We start from the raw sequence: 21,176 nt of genomic DNA, 5'->3' as shown, positions 1-21,176 counted from the left end.
GCCAATTTTCAATAGGTCGCGGCACCCGGCAAGGCTGCCCCCTTTCCCCTCCTCTTTGCTCTCGTAATAGAATCCTTGGCTGCATGGGTATGGCGCAACGCCACGATGTGAGGATTCAAATGGACGCCAGAAATATCGGACCGCATAGCACTCTAAGCAGATGAAGTCCTCTTTTTTTCCCCACTGAACCACATAGGTTCGGGCCCAGGATCCTGCCGATTATGCAAGTCTTTGGTGAGAAATCCGGCGTACATATTTACAATCAAAGGTCCTTAGTGTGGCCCCTCAGGGAAACCTTGGGGCGCAGACGATGGGTTGAGGACCTTACAGTGGTTACCAACAGCCTACAATATTTCGGCACATACTTATCAAATACCCAATCTATCTCATGGGAATTAAACACTGGCATTCTAACAGAACGTGTGAAAACTGAGGTCAAGGTGTGGTCCAGTCTTCCCTTATTATACGGGAGAACTGCCACTTTTAAGATGGTATCCCTCCCGCGCCTAATATATCAACTCCAGTCTCACCCATGTCCAATTCCACAACGGTGGACCCTGCACATTAATGCTATGGATATCCAATCTGATCCCGCGGCAGCTCATCTACAGATCCTGAATGAGTGGTGGTATGGCTCGAAGCAAGATCCAGCATACAGAGTGGAGCAATGGATCATGGGAGACCTCTCCCATTATACATATTTTTATAACAGACCAACCCAAAAGATCTTTTACCCGCGACCAGGGTTATATTCTCAATCTGGCGGCAATCTCTTCGCCAGATGGGGTGGTGGAGCCGCATCACTAGGGAAACCCCTTCATGGCACAACCGACTACTCTCAAGTGACGAATCTACAAGGTTTCACACACTGGGATCAAATTGGGATTTCGTCAGTAGGTAATGTTGCAAGGACACATTCCCAAATCATTTCAAGACCTTCAGGAAGAATTCTTGATGCAGCATAATCAATTCTACAAGTACCTACAACTAAGACACACCTTATACTCATATTTGCGACCTTACCACAATTCCTGAATTTTACCCGGTTGAAGTAAACTACCGATGGGCGAATTAGGGGATCACAAAATTACGAGAATATATCAATCCCTCATTACTAATTACCCTAGATACCCTGCGGGCCACGTGGACTGACCTAGGCTGCATTGACAAAGACGACTGGACAGAAGCGTTACAATCGCCTTGAGGGGCAGCGATATCCACTCGCCTAAGATTCCTACAATTCAGATATCTCCTTAGGGCATACTATACTAGATACACATTAGGGGAGATGGGGTAATTTACATCCCCACAATGCTTACGCTGCAAAAGGGATGAAAGCACATTTCTACATACAACGTGGTCACGTACAGCACTAGACCGCGTCTGGCGCAGAGAGCTGAATTGCCTAATGGAGATATTGGCTTGGGATCTTACCAGATCCCCAAAGCTGCTACTACTACACTGCGCAGGGGGAATAGGAGGGAACAGATATAAACAACATTTGTTATTCTTGGAGCTCACTCTAGCCAAGTGAGACATTACCAGACAACGGAAAGAGGATGAACCCCCCCCTAAATTGCAACCTGGAAACGGGGCATGGATTTCAATACGGGATTGGAACTCCCAGTATTTACCGCACGGGAATGTCCCCAGAAACACAAACCCTCTAATTAAAGGGACAGGCGGGAGGGAATACTTGGTGTACGAATATATACTGTATTGTGTAATAGTTTGGTTTCAATACGTCTTTCTTTGGATTTATACCTTATCAACGCAGACTGCAATCAAGGCTTATGGGCACACAGGTGTTGCAGATGTACCTTCAAACAGCGGAAAATGTCGCCCTATGCTCGGCTATATCTGGTTTGTATTGCATCAAATTCTAATAAAATATGTTGTGGGAAAAAAATCCATTTGGTTCCACTTAACATGTGGTCCTTCATCCCCCCAGCCGTGTGTCTGTGGGGGAGTGTGTGTCATGTACCATGATGGTGTGTTTTTGCTCATGTTTAGATTTACATGTGGTATGTACGCACACCAAGTGTGGCATGACTGGTGCTCATTCCAAGGACATATTGCTTGCTGGAAAACTAGGGTTTCTCATCCGCAGGGCAAGGAAATGCTTTCTTGTTCACAGATCAGCCAATGGCTGCATCTCAACAACTGCATACAAAGTTCACCCCGTCTTGCGGGAGTACAACATCATTTATACAAGAACGGACCCTGAATGCAATATTGATCTGCGCCTCCAACTGCTAGTCTGTGTGGAGATAAACTGACCAGCCCTCGGGAGGAGTCTATATCCTGTGGCAGTCTGTGGCCCCCAGAGTTTGTTTTATGCCAAGGTGCGCTTGGAAGTAGCAGAGGTCCAACACAAGGAGTCTATCTTGTCTCTCTTCGAATCAACATTTTGTTGACCAATTAGAACCTGTCCTTCCCCCTCCTCCGTGGAAACCTTTGAAGAAGGTCAGCGAACTTTCTCTCCACTGGTCTGGTTGAGGCGGCCATTTGTGAGCTATGTACTCTTAATTTTAATGGCCCTGGCTTAACACCAGAACCACCACCTTTTGGGTCTTGCCTAGACGGCGCTTATACTGTCTTTGAGACATGTTGTATATACTGTGTGGGCTTTAATTGCTGTTCATTTGGTTCTTCGAGTGCCCTTTAAAAAGCTTTGCTTCCAAGTGGTTGAGCTATTCTATTTGTCCCTCCTTTTCAAGCACCACTCCATTACATGTAGTCTTACACTTGTCCCGTTTTAGCAACTGCTTTAGACACTTTTTTTCTTTGTCCAAGAGCAGTTTACGTGAGCTCTCTGTGTTTTTACTCGCTCTGAACTTTTATGTAAAGCAGGGCTGTAATTCAGATTCTTATCTTGTCGCATTTGCTGTTCATTCAAAGACCCAGATCAAATGTCAGACGCGGTTTCCCAGAGGGCACCTGTTTACTTTCCTTATCTGACTTTACATCCATCTGCCCCAGTGCAATTCCAGCGTGTGATGCCAGGGGGTTCATTGCATTTAGGATAATCCCAGCCCGTCTCGTGTCTTCATTAAATCTGTAAATCCGTAGTTAACCCATCCCATGTATCCCACCATTCCTGATTAGAAGCCACTTCAAACCCATCCAGTGTTAGATGAACGCGTCTCTTTTTAGAAACACATCTCACCGTCGACAGGGCAGGCGTCTGTTTAGTTTTCAGTCACCATTTTGTGACTTGGCGAGCATCTCTCGTTCTCCCTCGCGCTGTCTTTCTTTCTTTCTCCCTCCCTTCCTCTGGGTGCAGCACGCAGACCTGTTTTGTCCCTCCGCCCGAGTATGCGTTATGTGGCTTTGCAGTTTAAGAAGATGCTGGGAATGATTCCCTGGAACCAAAAAAACATATGTTGGGGGAGGAGTGACTGAGCAGTGGGTAGTCCTTAAGGAATGGATTTATTCGCCCACCAGGGATTGAACACATTATAACCCCACTAGAAAACAAGCATTGGGAAAGCCAATAGGTAGTGTTCCTTTTGCTAATACTAAACAGCAATAGCAAAAAGCATTGGGAAAGCCAGTGGGTCTACATTATCAGTCAAAAGGCGAGACCTATTGGCTTTGCCAATACGTGTCCTGAAATACTGCACAGAGACTGTACACTGTTTTTATACAGACTTCTGGAGAAGCTCTGCTCTCCGAGCACAACAGAATATCTGGCCCAAACCGAACGGTTGCTTGAAGGCGCGTCCACTTTCCCCCATCCGGTGTAAGGAGAGGAGCGGACCTCCCAACACGATATGATGACTACATGGAGGCTGTCTTCAGTAAGCGAGACATCCAGGAGCTATAGGGAAGCTACAAGGACCATGCAGTTCAGCTAGGCAGAACAAAAATAAAGCCAAAGACCCTGCAAGAAGGTCAAGTGTCTGCAGGAAACATTTACCGACTGAGAGTGGTGAACCTGTACCACCCTGGACCTTTGTAATGGTGGAGGGGATTTCCACACTTGTAGGAAGCCTAATTGCACAGTACTTGTAACTCTGTGAAACATCTGTTTAGCCCTTACGGCTCCAAGGATAACGAAGTTTAAAATGGGAACCGGATCCCAACACTTAATAAATCACAGACCCCAGTTATTTGATGCGCATGGCACCTTCGTGGTCGCCCTACCTGAAACGTATGCGGCTATATGACTGTCATGAGAGAAGGGCTCCTACCATCTGGTCCTGTCGAGTGCCCACATTTAGGACAGACAGTCGCCTGTTTATGGCATTGACTTTGGATAGAACAGGGAGCAGTAGCTAAGTTCACATCAAGCTGTTACTGATGTCTCCTTTGTCACCAGTTAACTGAACACTCAAATTCTGACTATGCCCAGGTTCTGTGGCACCTTTGACCCATCATTGTTCCTGAGTGTAGAATTCCCCGTTCTCTGTTAGATGGCGAGTGTCTGGGCATTTAAAGAATTTGGGGCCTCGGATTCCGGAAGCCTGATCCCAGATTAGACAGTTTCTGCTTGCATCTCTGGCTGCTGAGACCTGGTCACAAACGAGGCAGTTTCCGCTGGCACCTCTGGCTGCTGAGACCCGGTCACAGATGAGGCAGTTCCTGCTTGCACCTCTGGCTGCTAAGACCTGGTCACAAACGAGACGGTTCCTTCTTGCACCCCTGGCTGCTGAGACCTGGTCACAAACGAGCCGGTTCCTGCTTGCACCTCAGGCTGCTGAGACCTGGTCACAAACGAGGCAGTTTCCACTGGCACCTCTGGCTGCTGAGACCTGGTCACAGATGAGACAGTTCCTGCTTGCACCTCTGGCTGCTGAGACCTGGTCACAAACGAGACGGTTCTTGCTTGCACATCAGGCTGCTGAGACCTGGTCACAAACAAGGCAGTTTCCGCTGGCACCTCTGGCTGCGGAGACCTGGTCACAGATGAGACAGTTCCTACTTGCACATCAGGCTGACGAGACACCAGCACAGGGCAGTCATATTGCAGCGTAAGTAATCCATCTTACAATGCTGCCTGGTACCTGTAACGCCGCAGACTGGGTCTGCAACAAGTGGCATAGGAGAAACCCTGCTCCTCAGCGTCACATCCCATCAGGCACCTATGTCACCTGAAGTGTAGCTGCTCCCCCGCTTCACATCCCATCAGACCCCTATGTCACCTGAACTGTAGCTGCTCCCCAGCTTCACATCCCATCTGACCCCTATGTCACCTGAAGTGTAGCTGCTCCCCAGCGTCACATCCCATCAGGCCCCTATGTCACCTGAAGTGTAGCTGCTCCCCCGCTTCACACCCCATCAGGCACCTATGTCACCTGAAGTGTAGCTGCTCCCCCGCTTCACATCCCATCAGACCCCTATGTCACCTGAAGTGTAGCTGCTCCCCCGCTTCACACCCCATCAGGCCCCTATGTCACCTGAAGTGTAGCTGCTCCCCCGCATCACACCCCATCAGGCCCCTATGTCACCTGAAGTGTAGCTGCTCCCCCGCTTCACACCCCATCAGGCCCCTATGTCACCTGAAGTGTAGCTGCTCCCCCGCTTCACATCCCATCAGACCCCTATGTCACCTGAAACGCAGCTCCTTTACTTTGTCCACTTCTGGTTATATCGCAGCAACTGAAGGTGCCAGGTCCTGGTCATTTACTGTGCTGCTACTCACTAACCTCTGATTCCAATAGGTAAGTAAAGACTATTTGTATAGGTGTGGCTCTGATTGGAAACTTATTATGTCTTATTAGTGGGTCACCATGTATCGGAGTTACAACTTCCCAGAGAGAGGCATTACTGGTCACTTTCGGTGCTGACATGGGGCACTGAATCAGCAGTGATGAATGACAGCGGCCACAAGCCACAAACAGCCAGAACGCCGCTCACAAGCCACAAACAGCCAGAACGCCGCTCACAAGCCACAAACAGCCAGAGCGCCGCTCACAAGCCACAAACAGCCAGAGCGCCGCTCACAAGCCACAAACAGCCAGAGCGCCGCTCACAAGCCACAAACAGCCAGAGCGCCGCTCACAAGCCACAAACAGCCAGAGCGCCTCTCACAAGCCACAAATAGCCAGAGCGCTGCTCACAAGCCACAAACAGCCAGAGCGTTGCTCACAAGCCAGAACAGGAAAATGAAAAGTGGCAAAAAATCCTTTCTCGCCAACACAGACCTTGGTGATGTCCTCCTTGAACGAACATGAACTGGAGGCAGTGGATGCTGCTATGGTACGCTACTTGGAGAGTGGTTGGGTTCGGGTGACTGCAGACAAATGGTGGAATACATATTTATTTTTATAACCCCAGCTAACAGCAGCCAACGCCTTACTCAAAAAACCCAAGGCGGATCCGAGGGACCTCAAGAACTTCCGGCCCATCTCCCTGCTCAGGTCGAGAAGACCGTCAACAGACAACTGACCCGCTACCTCGAGGAGGACAACATCCTGGACCCGTCCCAGTCCGGGTTCCGCAGCAACCACAGTACCGAAACTGCCCTCAGTCGCCACCGACGACATCAGGGCCCTGCTGGACAATGGCGAAACCACGGCCCTCATCCTCCTGAAACTATCAGCCTCCTTCGACACGGTCTGCCACCGCACCCTATGCATGCGCCTCCACAACGCAGGGATCAGAGAAAAGGCTCTGGAATGGACCACCTCCTTCCTCTCCGGCAGAACCCAGAGCGTCCGCCTCCCCCCTTTCCGTTCCGAAGCCACCGATTTCATCTGCGGCGTACCTCAAGGATCATCCTTCAGCCCGACATTGTTCAACGTCTACATGGCACCGCTCCTCCACATCGCCCGACTGCACAACCTCAACATCATCTCTAACGCCGACGACACCCAGCTGATCCTCTCCCTCACAAAGGACCCCCTCACCGCCAAAACCAACCTACACGAGGGAATGAAAGCAGTCGCCGAGTGGATGAAGAACAGCCGTCTGAAGCTGAACTCGGACAAGGAGGAGGTCCTCATCCTCGGCTCCAACCCCTCGGCCGACTCATGGTGGACGACTGCACTGGGAGCAGCACCAACACCCATCGACCACGCACGCAACCTGGGGTTCATCCTCGGCTCAACACTCTCCATGACCAAGCAAGTCAACGCTGTCTCATCCTCCTGCTTCAACACCCTCCGCAAGATCTACAGTTGGATCCCCACCGAAACAAGAACGGTCACCCAGGCCCTGGTCAGCAGCAGGCTGGACTACGGAAACGCCCTCTACGAAGGAGCCTCGGCCAAACTCCTGAAACGACTACAACGCATACAGAACGCCTCTGCACGCTTGATCCTCGACATCCCTCGCCACAGCCACATCACACCCACCTGAGAGACCTGCACTGGCTTCGAGTCAACAAGAGGATCACCTTCAAGCTCCTCATCCACGCACACAAGGCACTCCACAACACCGGACCGGCATACCTCAACAGACTACTCACCTTCTTCACCTCGAACCACCAGCTCCGCTCCGCCGAACTCACCCATGTCCCCCGCATCCGAAGAGCGACCACCAGCGGCAGATCATTCTCCCACCTCGCCGCCAAAACATGGAACACCATCCCCATCCTCCTACGGCAGACCCAGGACCTACTAACCTTCAGGAGGCAACTCAAGACCTGGCTATTCGAGCAGTAGCAGTAGCAGCACCCCTCCCGCCCCCCCCAGTGCCTTGAGACCCTCACAGGCGAGTAGTGAGCTTTACAAATGTTCTGATTGATTGGATCTATCCGCAGCAACGTCAAATCACTACTATTTACTGAATTTAGATGACCAGTAAAAGCACTGAAACAGGAACAAAAGCAGGTCTAATACAATGATCACAGCATCAACACCCGAAACCCACGCACCAATAAAGCAGCATACACTGCTGGCATGGCATTAAGCTCTTCTACAGAGTTTGAGATCCAGTTGCATCTCTACAGTGTCTACAACATTCTCCACACGTCCTTAGCAGGGTGATGAGGTCTAGAAGGACAAGTACTGCACGAACACTGAACTGGATTTACTTTCATTTAATGTTTCATTTCAGGTTTAATCTTTACTACACTGTTTCCAACATTCTGGAAGACACCCCAATTCACTTATGTTTGCTGCTCTTTCGTCTCTCTTGGCATCAGACGCTCGGGACAAAGATACCATTAACAAACAGTCATCAACTGTACTAAACACCCAGACACAGAAACCACATGCTCGACCCTCAAACACAGGCACTTCAGAAGAATACAGATGAACCTGGATGGTCAGCTGGGCGTAAATCAAGCGGGAGCCAGCCAGACCCTGGAAGGATCCTAAACTGTTTCATTGAAGGACAACCTCACATTCAACACTTCCCCAAAACATGAGAACCATCCCATAGTCAAGACCATGGCTAACATAGTTTGAGCCTCCTTCGCTCTGGATAGATGCATTTAATCAAAACTGCTGAAAGACAACGCGTCATCAGTTCTTATTCTCAACAATACACCGTGGACACCGGCAGAAAGAAAGTTCAGAGTCTAATGTTGCTTGTCTACCTCCGCCAGAACCCTAGACTAGAGGAGCGCGAGCAGAGCCGCCCTGCCTTGGCTACAATACTCGAGTGATTGCTTCTGTGGCTTGTTGATGTATAAACATTGAATCACTACCAAAGGAGAAACCACAGGATTACTTTCACAACCACTTTCCCTCTTTCAAGTACATAAACAGTTAACGGAAGAACCACTGTCCGACATGAGGCAATGTGACCAGAGAAGTGATGCGCATCCATGGATAACCGTACATTCCCTCACTGCCTCTTCACTCTTCTGAACCTAGGAGCAGCGGTCTCGTTCTTCCATCCCCCTTGCATCTTCTAGATGTTCATTCCCCAGCCATTAGTACCACAGCCTCACTGTCTCACGAGCCCAGCACTTCTTCAGCTTCTGCTTGGACATCTGAACACAAACTCTGATCAGCAGTATTTGCATTAAGTCACTGTCCGTCCAGGCACTCCAGCGACAGGGAGCCGTATATACTTTAATCTGCGTCTGCAAGCACGGACCTTTGGAAGACATTAGTTAACAACAGACAGGCTGCAGAGTTACCACACAGAGTGAGCTCAGGGTGAGAGGTCCTTCAAGAGTCCACCAAGGAGTCTTGAAACATGGTCTGGTACTTCAACGCTAACCTGTGCGACCACGTGGATGTGCCCAAAACAAAATCCAGGCTCGCTGCAGGCAACGGAGGTGGGTTCAGAGAAATGGAATGAGCCTGCTGAAATGCCTGGGAGACCTCTCTCCCACCCACCTGGATGGAACATTTCTGAGAGACCATGTCATGATTGTTATTGGATGGCAGCCTCGCAAGTTGATTGTTTAGGTACCTCATGCAAAATATGTGTTACAGCTGACACTACCATGAACATCACTCTGGCTACTGTCAGCAGACTCCCGCTGTCCTCTCAGCCTCCATGGAAAGCGGGGTTTGAGAATGGAGACATCCCTGATCTCTACCAACAGTGGACAGTCTAGAAGAGCTACACTCTAAAAGCTCCCGGCACATTAGCACTGAGGAGGGTCTGCAGATCTCCTGAACCACCACCAGGATGTCTCTCCCGCCCAGTCTACAAGCTGAAGTCGCACACAGATCCATCCAACTCTGAAGCGCAAGCCATCCCGGTCAGAAAAACAATGTAGAACGCTGCTGCAACGCCCTGACCCATTTCCCTCCCCATCCTTCTACCCTTGTCACCTGCCAGTAAGCAGAATGACTCTACTCTATCAAGCCCCACTATTTCTTCACCTCTTACTTATTGCACAGTTACTCTCACTACATTACCCACAAGCATCTCTCAAATATTTTCACTCTTAGTATTTAATTTGCCTTCCAATATGTTGGCTACCAAGATGCCGGTCCAGTTCTCATCGTACAGGTTCTCATGTGACCTGCTGGGGCTTCACCTGCGTATTGTATGAACGCCGCCTGGTCAGGCTCGTGCAGCATAGGTGGCTTTGACTTTTACTCTAGGGTTGACAGCAGCTTCTGTGATGGTGCCAGGGGGTGCTGCTCCTTTCTCCACAGGGTCAGGATTGGAGTTTGCTCCCATCCTAGACCCTAAATTCACATCTAACCCACCGACCTCTCTGCCCACTGAAAGTAAACTCTTGACCAGTATTTCTCACCACTGGATCTCAATGGCTTCAACTGAGCGGAGAACACTGACACTTATCCATATACTAATGCATCTCCACTACAATGTAACTCAAAGCCAGGCACTGTGATGATGCGGCAGGAGAGGGCCAAATTATGCGACAGGAGAGGGCCAAATTATGCAGCAGGGTAAAGTAAATTAAGTGGCAAGAAAAGGCAAACTATGCTTCACATTTTGTAATCGTATTACTTAATTATTTCATCATGTTTAAACTTGTTAACACTCTGTACATTGGTTGCACTTCATTAGTACCAGTTTAACACCCAAATGTAGCAATATGCAGCAGAATGATAACCAGTACAACTTTGCAAAGGGGCTTCCACAGCGCAGACGCATATTACATTTTAATAACGTTTGAGCTAGAAACTATTTTTTTTAAACTTCAGATAATGAGGCAGATGATGGATTATGTGGCAAATGCAGCAAATCTATAACTATGTGATAATCTCCGCGCCTGCACAATCGCTTAATTCCAGTGGCCCTGCTCAAAGCCCACAAATGCGAAGTCCGTGCCCTCAACAATCAGTGGCTGGACATCTCATCCTCGTTGGCTAAGGTGTGAATATCTGCCCAAGACAGGAGCAGGATCGCTACTAGGGCTGCCAAAGGATGCTTTATATTAAAGGATCATAAGTGCTGGAGATTGAACCCTTCTGTGGTTCAGGACGTTGGCGGAATCGATGCAAAGTGACTCCGTACGCAGTTGACACCAATCACTCTATGCTTCTGAGGGAACCTCCTCTTAAAAAACAGGAGAAGATGGTCATGAACCTCATGGAAGCGGTCTTTGATTTAAAGTATAAAAGTTGAAATGCAACATGGAAAAAACTGAAAATCTTTTTTTGGGCTCCCACACAGCTAACTGGTGGAAAGCTGCCTGGCCTCCCTCTTTATCACCCCCTCCTCATCTTCAGTAGCTAAAAATCTGGGAGTCAAACTGGACAATGAACTCCCTCTGTTACCTCAGATTTCGGCTGTGGTCGGCACCTGCTTTGGTTTGTTAAGGACCCTCAAGAAACGCTTGCACTTACTCCCTGTAGGAAGTCAGCGGTACATGCACTGGTCACTTCCAGTATGGACTGCGCCAATGCTCTCTACCGGATGGGGGGTATCTGAAGCCTGGTTGCATCGTCTCCAGGTTGTGCAAAATGCAGCGACTCGCCTTAATCTGAGACTTCCCAGATGGACGTCGACCTCCCCCTTGTTAAGATCTCCTCACTGGCCACCTACTATGAAGCGCAATCTTTTCAAATCCCTGCCTCTGGTTCATGTTGCTTTGTTTCAAGCCAGCCCTGGCTAACTTGCAGATAGATTCCTCCCTACAGTCCAGCTGGATCCTTACGGTCAACGTGGGTAGCTCTGGTGGTAGTGCCTCGAATTAAGTGCATGAAGATGAGGCACTCTCAATCCTAGCTGTTAAAGCGTGGAACCAGATCCCTTTGGACCTCTGGTCCCTTCCTTCGGAGGACGCCTTCCATAGGAAGCTGAAAACTTGGCTAGTAGCTTCTGTTTATTAGTGACTTTGGTTACGTCTTGGCATTGGGTCTTTTCTCTAGACTTGGTGCCGGGACACTCGGTTGAGTAGCCATGCTCTGCAGGGTGTCCAGGTCAAGTCCTTTGAACTGGGGAGGATGAAACGCTAGAGGCCCAATGTGTCATTAGGAGGTAAAGACTCTTTGGATCAGCAGCAGACACAATGGAATCCAATCACTGGAACTGAACATTCGTAAGTAAACAGCAATTATTGAGGCTGAGGCATGGTTCGCGGGTGGAGCACGCCTATTTTACTGGTAAGATCTACTCTCCCTTCACGTCGACGACCCTCCCGGTGTCAGCACTGCACTCACCGCCCTCTCCATGACTACAGGTCACAACACATTTCTGGCTACGTATAACTTACAAACAAGCTTTGCAGGTACAAAATGCCAACAGTTACATTGACGGACTGACTTAATCACTATGAAAAACAGCGAAGCAGCCAGGATGCAACATAACCGGTTAGCCAGATCGCCACAACAAAGCACAAACTCCTGGCCCTCACGCACCACCAATACCTCTGAATGCCTGTCCAGGGGAGGGGTGCTGTGGAGTAAAGAGAAGAACTCCCTTTTACACCCCACTTATCTGCTTTTGAGTGCAGGCAGACTAGCAGACCCAACAATGGTCAAATTGTGTTTGAGAGTTTTTTGTTTAACAACTAAAACTGATGAGACCTGTAGTGCCATACTAGGAGTCTTTGATGAGGGATGTAAGCTTTCTCTTTTTTTAATACATATATTTTTGTCTGGATGCGCAAGGCATTTTTTGTTTTTTCATAAAGTATCTGGGGTCACTGAGGCTCAGACAGATGGCATATTAATTAATATACCAACATTTTACTCTCTCAACGAACAGACTGGTGTGTTTGAGTATTAAACAGTACCCATCTCTCGGTGGAAAGTGAGGACACCACCTCTTTCCCCAAAAGTTACCCGAGCAGGTTTTGTCCTTTAAAGTTCGGTTTTAAACCAAATAAAATGTGATCTGCCTATATACTTTCTCTGCATGACCACTTCCATAAGGTAGTTGTGCTAGGAATGTGCCACCACACCTACTGCATTGACATGGGGTCGTGTGTGTAAGAGGGAACAAGGCCTGTGAGTGGAGGGGGAAGGTGAGCCTGGAAGCAGGCACATTTTAGGAACCAAGGCTGTTAGAAAGAAAAGCTCCTAGTTGGCAATTCAACCGAAGACCAGCTAGTCGCACGGTTGTTGAAAAGCACAGTTTATCACCAGACTCTTCTGAGAGCAGAGGTAGAGAGCTCCAGTCAGACTCCTTAAGATGGCTCACTAAAGCTCTTGGGAGAAAGGGACCTCAGAAACACAGGAGGGGGATTTAGGAGGTGGGGGAAGCCAGTGTCAAGGCTCACAATACACCAACACCGCACTCCCCTCTTAGCCCAGCGCCATGATGTACTTGTGCTCACCGGTATCACGAGGTCCGGTACACAAGTGCCTCGAAGTGAAGCCCTTCGCAACAGGGGACTATGCACAGGCCCTGTGACGCCCTGGCAGTGGAATCACTACTCGCTGGCATCCCCGAGACCCACCAGACTCCCCTAGTGTCCTGCATGCTGCAGCTCACCTGTTCAGAGGCCTATGGTGCCCACATGCCAACCTTTCAAGAACAGCGGAGCCTGCTTCACATTCAGTTGCAGCATCTACAAAGCCACCCGACTCTCCAACGTGCCTGCCAGACACGACCAAGGCCTCCTGTGGGCACGCAAAATGTGCAGAACAGCGCAGCTGGAATCTCAGATGTGCAAGGCCACCAAGACGAGAGGTCAGGCAGTCTGCTCCTGTGCCCGCAGGGGTTGGAAATGCACCCCAGTCCACGTGCATCCGGCACACCCCCTCCCCCCAACAGGAGGGGGGCAAAACACACTCCGCTTCGAACCACATCGTCGCTGTGTGACTCCGAGGCTGCCTGTGCGATCTTGGGAGAGCTCTCTGCGCTCTTCATAGCGTTATCCCTGCTAGTGACAACTCCAAGCGCTACATTGGTACCCTCGCCACCCGATCAGCATCCTGTAAATCTGTCTTCTCTCATCTCATCTGTAACCACCTGCTTGCCACTCACCCAAAGCCCAGTGCAATCACACCCGTGGGCCGCTCTGCCTTCGACCCACACCCCACGCCCCTCTTTGTTCTGGCACTCTTCTGTAACACCGCTCTCTTCAACAGAACTCTGCGGCTTCACACACAATCACATGCAGAGAAGTCCATGGCTCCCTTGACACGCTTAACACATGCATCTTTCCATATCACGCTTCTCTGTGACTAAAATATTATTTCTCTGGGCTCAAAAATGAAATGTGGAATGCACTAACCACCCTCCATCAAAAGCCCTCTCCAAGAAACGCTTAAAAGTACCTCCTTCGCGTACCCACAGATCTATTATTTCACAGCCATAAGAACGAACTTTATTTTGCATCATTTCCTGCATCACTGTTTTTCATTTCCAGGTTTAATACCTCGATTTATGTTTTGTTACTTAAAGTTTTGCTTTCTCGCTTAGGTTTTTACTAGAATGCTGACGCATATCCGATTATCACTAGTTTGCTGTAAACATCCCGTCCTTATGACGAGGCGCGTTGCTGCTCTAGCTGGGGTTAGTCTGCGACAAGGAACCTTAAAGGTGACGCTGCCAGACTGGAGCAGTGATGTAAAAGAAGATGCCAAGCTCTTGGTGTGTGGTGCTGCTGGATTTAAAGGGACAAACAACTATGGGTTTGGTTTCTAGGGTGAGCACAGAGTGAACTTCTCTAAGGAACAAACGCTAGGAGGGCCTTGCTTGTGGAGTACCCTGTAACCTTTTCGGAGAAACGGGTCCTTCTTCAACATAACAGCTCCTCTGCCCAAAATCAAGACACCCGGCATGTACATGGCTGGGGAACGAGACCAGAGGGGGGCCACAGGGAGGAATTCACAAGCTCCTCTCAGGGCCACTTAGGAAAAGAAAACTGCTGGACAAATTAATTTATTGAATGAGTTTTATATAGCGCGAACAAGACATGTCCGGGTATCAGAGACCAGTATAAATAGCAAAACAAGTTAAGCACAAAGGGAACTCCGTCTGCACCGACAGCTGAGTGAAGGGGGTTGGTGGGCTGTGCTGATGTCAGCCTGGAGGAAGGGATTGGAAAAAGGTCAAAGTTGAAAGGGCTTTAAAGACTAGGAACGAACGGTAAAGTATGCCCGGTTTTAAGGTGTAGGCCAGATCAGATCACGCCAGACTCCATCTACTCTTGGAAAATGACGTGCAGAGTCCGATAATTTAGTAGAACAACATCGCTACAGCAGAAAATTAATTAAGAAAAATTGGCATTTTGTACTTATCGTAGCATTGACATCCCAATATTATTTCTGTACAGCTGGTCATGACAACAAAGGGCATTTGTCAGCTTTCATTATTCTATAAACTGTAGTCAGCTAACATTTAATCCTATATCCTTTTCTATACGTCCTTCCGGATTTTAATAATATCCATGGCTTACTCTTTCAGAAAGCGCCTTGCTTTTTATCGAGGCACTGTAACCCTCGTCCCACAACAAATACTACCACTTGTTTCCTCCAACGAGAAGCAAGATAGGTCCCAGGGCAGTGTACAGCACCTGGGGAAGTGTACTCATCACCTCGGGGCAGGAGACGGGATGGAGTCCACTGTGCACTGCTCTGAAGTGTTCTGTCAACAGAGGGCTGTTTAGTTTTCATGGGCAGTATTGTATCCTAGGGCTGGACATTCAGTGTTGGGGGGAGGGTTGGGATAGAAACTTACAGGGGCTTTGCATGACATACTGGGTTAGGAAACAGTGCACTGTATTCTATGGGGCAGTATATTGATTTATGCAGTGGTCGAAGTGGGTAAAAAAAAGTATGGGAACTGTGGGCAGAAAATCAGAGGGCGGGAATAACCCGAGGATGGGGTCAGTGGGCGGAGTTAGAGGTGCGCCCAGGATTGGCAAACCATCCCAATCTTTAGTATTTGTTTGGCATTTCACTGACCAGTTACAGCTTATTATGTTATGTAATTCAACCAATGGATACACGTGATTATTTAACGATTAATATGAGTTATTGACATTAAAATAAATTCACAAAGTGGGATATGTTTCTAATCACAGAATGTCCCAAATATGCTTAAAAATGGAAGCACAAGCCATTTGTTTCCAAGCCATGGAGTTTCTGTCGTCAGCAATATACACAGAATCAATTTTACGTGTGTAAATCACTGTATAGGAAAGGTTACACAAGACAAAGGACTAAAAGATGTAGGAGTCACATGACAACCATATTAGTAGGCAGTATAGTTTAATAGTGATTGATCTGACGAAACACAAACTCAGAATTTAAAACTTAATACCATGATTGGGGGTTTTCTTTAATAATCATTATTGATTTCTTTCCAAATGAACACTTTTTGCAACATTAGAATAATCAAAGGCTTAGGGAAATGAAAGTTAATAGCTCACTGTTCTTTGTTAGGATTTTAACTTATAAACTGCAAGTAACAAAAAGATCTTACTGACAAAAGCAGTAGCCCAATGACCTATTTACAAAATGTGCACTTTGTGATGGGCATGGTACATTTTCTTTGCAGCAGGGACATTAACCCTCTGCGCTATCTTTCCATGAGTCAAAACTTCCACTAGACAAAACTCCGATCTCTCTCTAGGAAGAAGTTTATTCACCGGAGTTATGACATTTTTATTATTGCCGAAAATTGCAGTTGGCCAGGAATGAGGCTGCAAGTGCTTTTAAAACCATAATTAACAACACCCCCACTCAAAGTCAGCACCCTTTGCAGTCACACCGGTCGCACTGCCCTGGAGCCAGCTCTTCTCAGGGGTCTTGTGACCTCAGTGACAGTCACTGTTGCTCTAGGGTCTGCTACTTTGTAGGCTTGCCCACAAGACTGGAGGTGAACTTCAGTATGGATTGTGGTGGGCAAGTCTTCAAGGTGAACCCACACTTGCCACTGCTAGGGTCCACCTACTGGTGCTAAGCCACCAGGGCTTTTCCGGTTTTGCAGGGCCTTCTCAGGTCTAGCATTGGAATGTGCTCCTTCAGGAGAGTGGTCTGGGGGACTGTTCATGAAGGCTGAACCTGGTTCCCTAGTTCTAAATTCGGCAGCTCTGCCCCCAGTGCTACATCCGCTCTCTCACTGAACACCATACTGTCACACTGCCTTTAACTACAATCCAATTTGAGCTGCTATAAACAACTGGATGCGACTCAATTCAAATTACCCAATAGGCAAGAGCAATATGCTGCCTAAAGGAAAAAGTAACTACATCCTGGAAAAAGCAAACACTCATAGGGAATGAAAGATTAAATAAAGCATGTGAAATGTAAGCAGGAACAACATGGTGAACTTAACGCTTTTAGTCATTATGCAGAAATCAACGAGTATTTTTGCCTGAAAACTACAGGGCCCAGAGAGGACCCATTTCAATGTCCACTGCTTATATGCTTACAAGAAGTAAGCAGTATGGTTTAAAAAGACCACATTCGTGAACACAAAGCCGCCGTACACATTTTGTTTTCCAATCCACCCATCAACCAAGTATTGCAGTATCTCCAGGTTTGGCGCACTTAGCCACCGGGGAAAACAGCGCTTCACTGGCAAACTCGGTAAAGTGACGCTAATGTTTTTGGGGTTTGAATAAAACCAATCTGGCCACTTTAAGAACTCTCCGTCTTTTTTTTTTTTATTGATTTTTCATATTATGAACCTTTTATTTCCGAGGCTGCACTTTGGAATAGAAAAATGTAAAAACTGCATTTCCAGCAAAAGTTTTCTTTTTTGCATACATTTCACAGGCGAACAAATGGACAGGAAGAAGCAGAGGGTGAGAACTATTTCTTGATTCATGGTTTTCGGTAAGTGAGGCGGAGTTAGACAGACAGAGAGGGAATAGGAGTAAGAAAGAGGGGTGGGGGTGCAGCTGCCAGCGGCAGAGCAGACGCGGACACCTTCCTTGTCTTGTCTTGTCTGGGCAGGAAGCAAGAGATGGAGACCTTTAACTACCCTGCTTCACTCCCCGAACAGCCACTAATGACGAGCCTTCTCTAAGGCCGTGGATATTTCTTACGTCCCGGGACGCAAGTTCAAAATAAAAAAGTAGGGGAACGGAATCTATAGAATTAAAGAAGTAGGGGCACGCCATGCCCTGCCGATCCCGCCCACTTCGACCACTGGTTTTATGCAGAGCTGAAGTCTGTAGCTTGGGGTGTTGTGCGTGATGTATTGAGAGTTAAGAGAAAGTGTTGTCTTCTAGAAGGTAGGGGGGGGGGGTCTTCTTTAGTAGAAATCGTTGTAGGGACTACGAAAAAAGTGGTGGGGTTATGGGGCAGTCTTGTCTTCTAGGGAACAGGATGCAGTATCCTGGGTGCTGCCTACAGGGTATCCAGGAGGAGGTAGGCAGTGGACTGTATCCAGGGTACCGGTGCATGTAGTATGTCTGTGTAGAGGGGTCAATAGAGGCTGTTCTAAGAGTATTGCTTCTTGGGGGTCCCTGTAGTTTGTTCTTCACGGGCAGTATGCGGTATCCTGGGTGCTGTGCATGAAGCACTAGGGTTAGGGGACAGACTCGTCTTCTAGGAAGCAGGAGACAGTAGCCTGGGTGCTGTGCATGCAGCATCAGGGAGAAGGGGGCAGTAGACTGTATCCAGGGTTATCAGTGCATGTAGTATGTGTGCAGGGGCAGTAGAGACTGCTCAGGGTGTAGTGTAAGGGGTCATCTGGGCACAGTCATGGGGGGGCTGTGGGCAGTATCCTGGGCGCTGAGCAAGGAGCATCAAAGAGTAGGGAGGGGGCTGTGTATAGGGGCAGTAGAGACTGCTCAAGGTGTAGTGTATCCTCAGGGCACAGTCTTCTGGGGGCTGGGGAAGTATCTTGGGTGCCGTACAAGCAGCATCAATGAGTAGGGAGGGGGCAATAGTCTGCGGCCAGGGTACCAGTGTGTGTAGTATGTGTTTAGGGGCAGTAGAGAGGGCTCAGGGGTGTAGTGTAGGCAATGCTTGAATTGGAAAAATAGAAGTGCAGGTACTCTGTAACAGAGTACCTGCTTGTTTCTTGAGAAGTGCAGGTGCTCTCCCTCTCAAAACGAACAGGTGCCGGTACTCATTATCGGCCCATTTAAAGCACTGGGTGTCGGGGCCCTTGGGGCAGGGTCTTCGGGGCGCTGGGGGCAGTCTCCGGCCCTGGTTTTGGAAGGGGCGAGGGTAGGGATGGGAGCCGCCTCCTGCGGACAGTGTGGGTACCGCCATCACAGACCCGAATGTTGGGGGGTGGGCCGGGTACCACAGACGCCAATGTCGGGAGCAGGTAGGGTTCTGGGGTGCAGGGTACCGTGTCAGGCCCCCCGAGGGTGCCCCTGCCCCGGCCATGCCTTACCCTGCCAGGCCCCCGAAGAGGAACTTGATGGCCTTGGGGGAGGTCCGGGGCTTCGCGCTCTCCGCCGGGGCGCCCATGGTGATGCGGGGACAGCGGCAAGGTGACAGCGGCGGGCCATGGAAAGGAGAGGGTGATGACGGCGCGGGGGCGGGCCCTCTCGTGGCCCCGCCCCCTGCGCGGCCGGCGCCATCTTGGAATGGAGGCCTACCCGCGGCACGGAGCTGGGGCGCAAAGGAAAAAAGGAGGGCGTCTGGTCTTTATTTGATGCGCCGTTTATAGCCATGCAGCTTGGAAAATGTGTTTGTATACTTAATGTCGAAACAGTGTTTTCAATATTATTAGTTAATCTGCAACCAATTATTATGCTTACTATAACCACGTTCTGTGCATACCAAATTACGTAATGTTATATCTACTTCAGGTATGCCTCGGGCGAAAGTAAACGGTCTTCCAGTTTGTTCTTTACAACAAGACCAGACCCGTTCCAAGATGGCCGACATCGCAGACAAGCTTCGGCGAGGATCCCTCAGCAGCGTACTCCTCCTGAGGAAAGCGGTTTAGCGAGCGCGTGCACCTGAGAGGTGGCGGGTGGCCGCGCCAGGGAGGGCAAAGGGCTGAAGGGGAAAACAGACTACACGGGGACCAATGGAAGAAGCGCCCGAGCTCTCAGGGTGGTGGAAGAAAGACTTCAAGGGCAACTTTGTTTATTTATTTATTTGTATTTTTTTATTTTGAACAGAAATTTACCCGAAGGTGCCAGAGCGCGTTACAAGAGAAATATTTCGTTGCATGAAAGTTACAAATAGTTTAAGGTTAATGTATACAACTTTGAATAATTTCAAAGATCGAGAATACAACATTGTAGATCATTGCATAAAACAGAATGTACAAGAGGTTCATACAGCAGTAAAAAGGTTGAGGTAGTGAAGATGTCTGTGCCAAGAGCTGATTGCAGTGTCTTGGTGTAGTGATGTTTACTTTAGTAATGTGTTTACTTTTAATGTGCCATTGGTTACTTCATCATTCTGCAGCTTGAGCCTGCATGAGCCTTCTTTGCTACTGTAGGCTTATGGAGTATTATCGTTCAAAGGGGGTTCTATGTCCTTTATGGTTTGTACTGGCATATTTCCTTGGATTATCCAGAGCATGGGTGCTAATAAAGTGATTTTAAGAAACACTCTGTAAAGAACAAAGTGGATGTAGAACGTATAAGTAAAGTCCTTTATTCATTCGCCAACACAGCTCCGAACGTGGAGCGCAAGTACAGCAGCCGTTCCGGATCACCAGCTGTCAACTGTCATCTGCAACTGACAGTTCGCAGGTCACAGCTGGTGAGATGACAGCGGTACGGTGTCCTCGCAGGCACACGCAATTGCAACGAACACTACGGTGTCCACAGGAGGACAATGGACATACATAACCCATCTTCCCCCCTTAATAAACAATTTAGAAAAATAACATTACACAACTAACAAAATACCTAGTCACAAATATCATTGCTAAGTTTCACAGGAGGTACTATCCTTCTACCACACCTGCTGGTACTGAATGGTTGTGACTCGTACCTGGGAGTTGGTGGCAAAACCCTGACTACTCTACATGAGTCCGCGCCAGTGGCGGCAGCACGAACTACAACATTAGGTGTGTGTGCCACCGGGTTGAGTGCCTCAGTGTGAGATGACAGCGGGTAATGCAAGGTTTCACTGTCAGAGGAGTCAGACAGGGAATTGTGGTGTTTATTGCCACTGTGCATGTTGGTGGGAACTTCTTTGGTGGGCTTGCATTCAGAGAGGGCAGAGAGGTGCCACACCTTACCATCACTCAAAAGAGCTGAGTTACAATATACCTTCTTAACAATCAGGGGCGGGGAGAACCTGTTCTGACCCTTCGCAATGTGGCCGCTTCTCTTCACCTTGACAGTGTCCCCGATAGAGAGTTGCACTTCTTTACAACCGTGTTTTTGGTCGTACCTATTTTTTGTTTTGTTCTGCCCAAGCTCAACTTTCCTTCTTACTTGGTCACTAGACCTGTGCACTCTTTTTGCAGCTACAGTCCAACCCACATTGTCTCGTGAGAGGGGTGTCCTGCCCCGCATG

The 21,176-nt window shown here is 48.6% G+C and overlaps 1 protein-coding gene across 1 annotated transcript in view; it reads right to left on the bottom strand.

Moving 5' to 3' along the window:
• Window positions 1-19,234, bottom strand: part of SLC25A11 (solute carrier family 25 member 11) — an 83,619-nt gene extending 64,385 nt beyond the window's left edge. The window contains exon 1 of the mRNA XM_085638736.1: window positions 19,081-19,234. Within this exon, the coding sequence (XP_085494862.1) occupies window positions 19,081-19,157 (77 nt within the window). The 5' untranslated portion in view covers window positions 19,158-19,234. The remainder of the gene's footprint in view (window positions 1-19,080) is intronic.
• Window positions 19,235-21,176: the final 1,942 nt, after the last annotated feature.

The sequence above is a fragment of the Triturus cristatus genome, chromosome 12 (genome assembly GCF_964204655.1).
Source record: "Triturus cristatus chromosome 12, aTriCri1.1, whole genome shotgun sequence".
NCBI lineage: Eukaryota > Metazoa > Chordata > Amphibia > Caudata > Salamandridae > Triturus > Triturus cristatus.
Note: the sequence above shows the minus strand (reverse complement) of the source record. Positions and strands in the feature narration are given on the sequence as shown.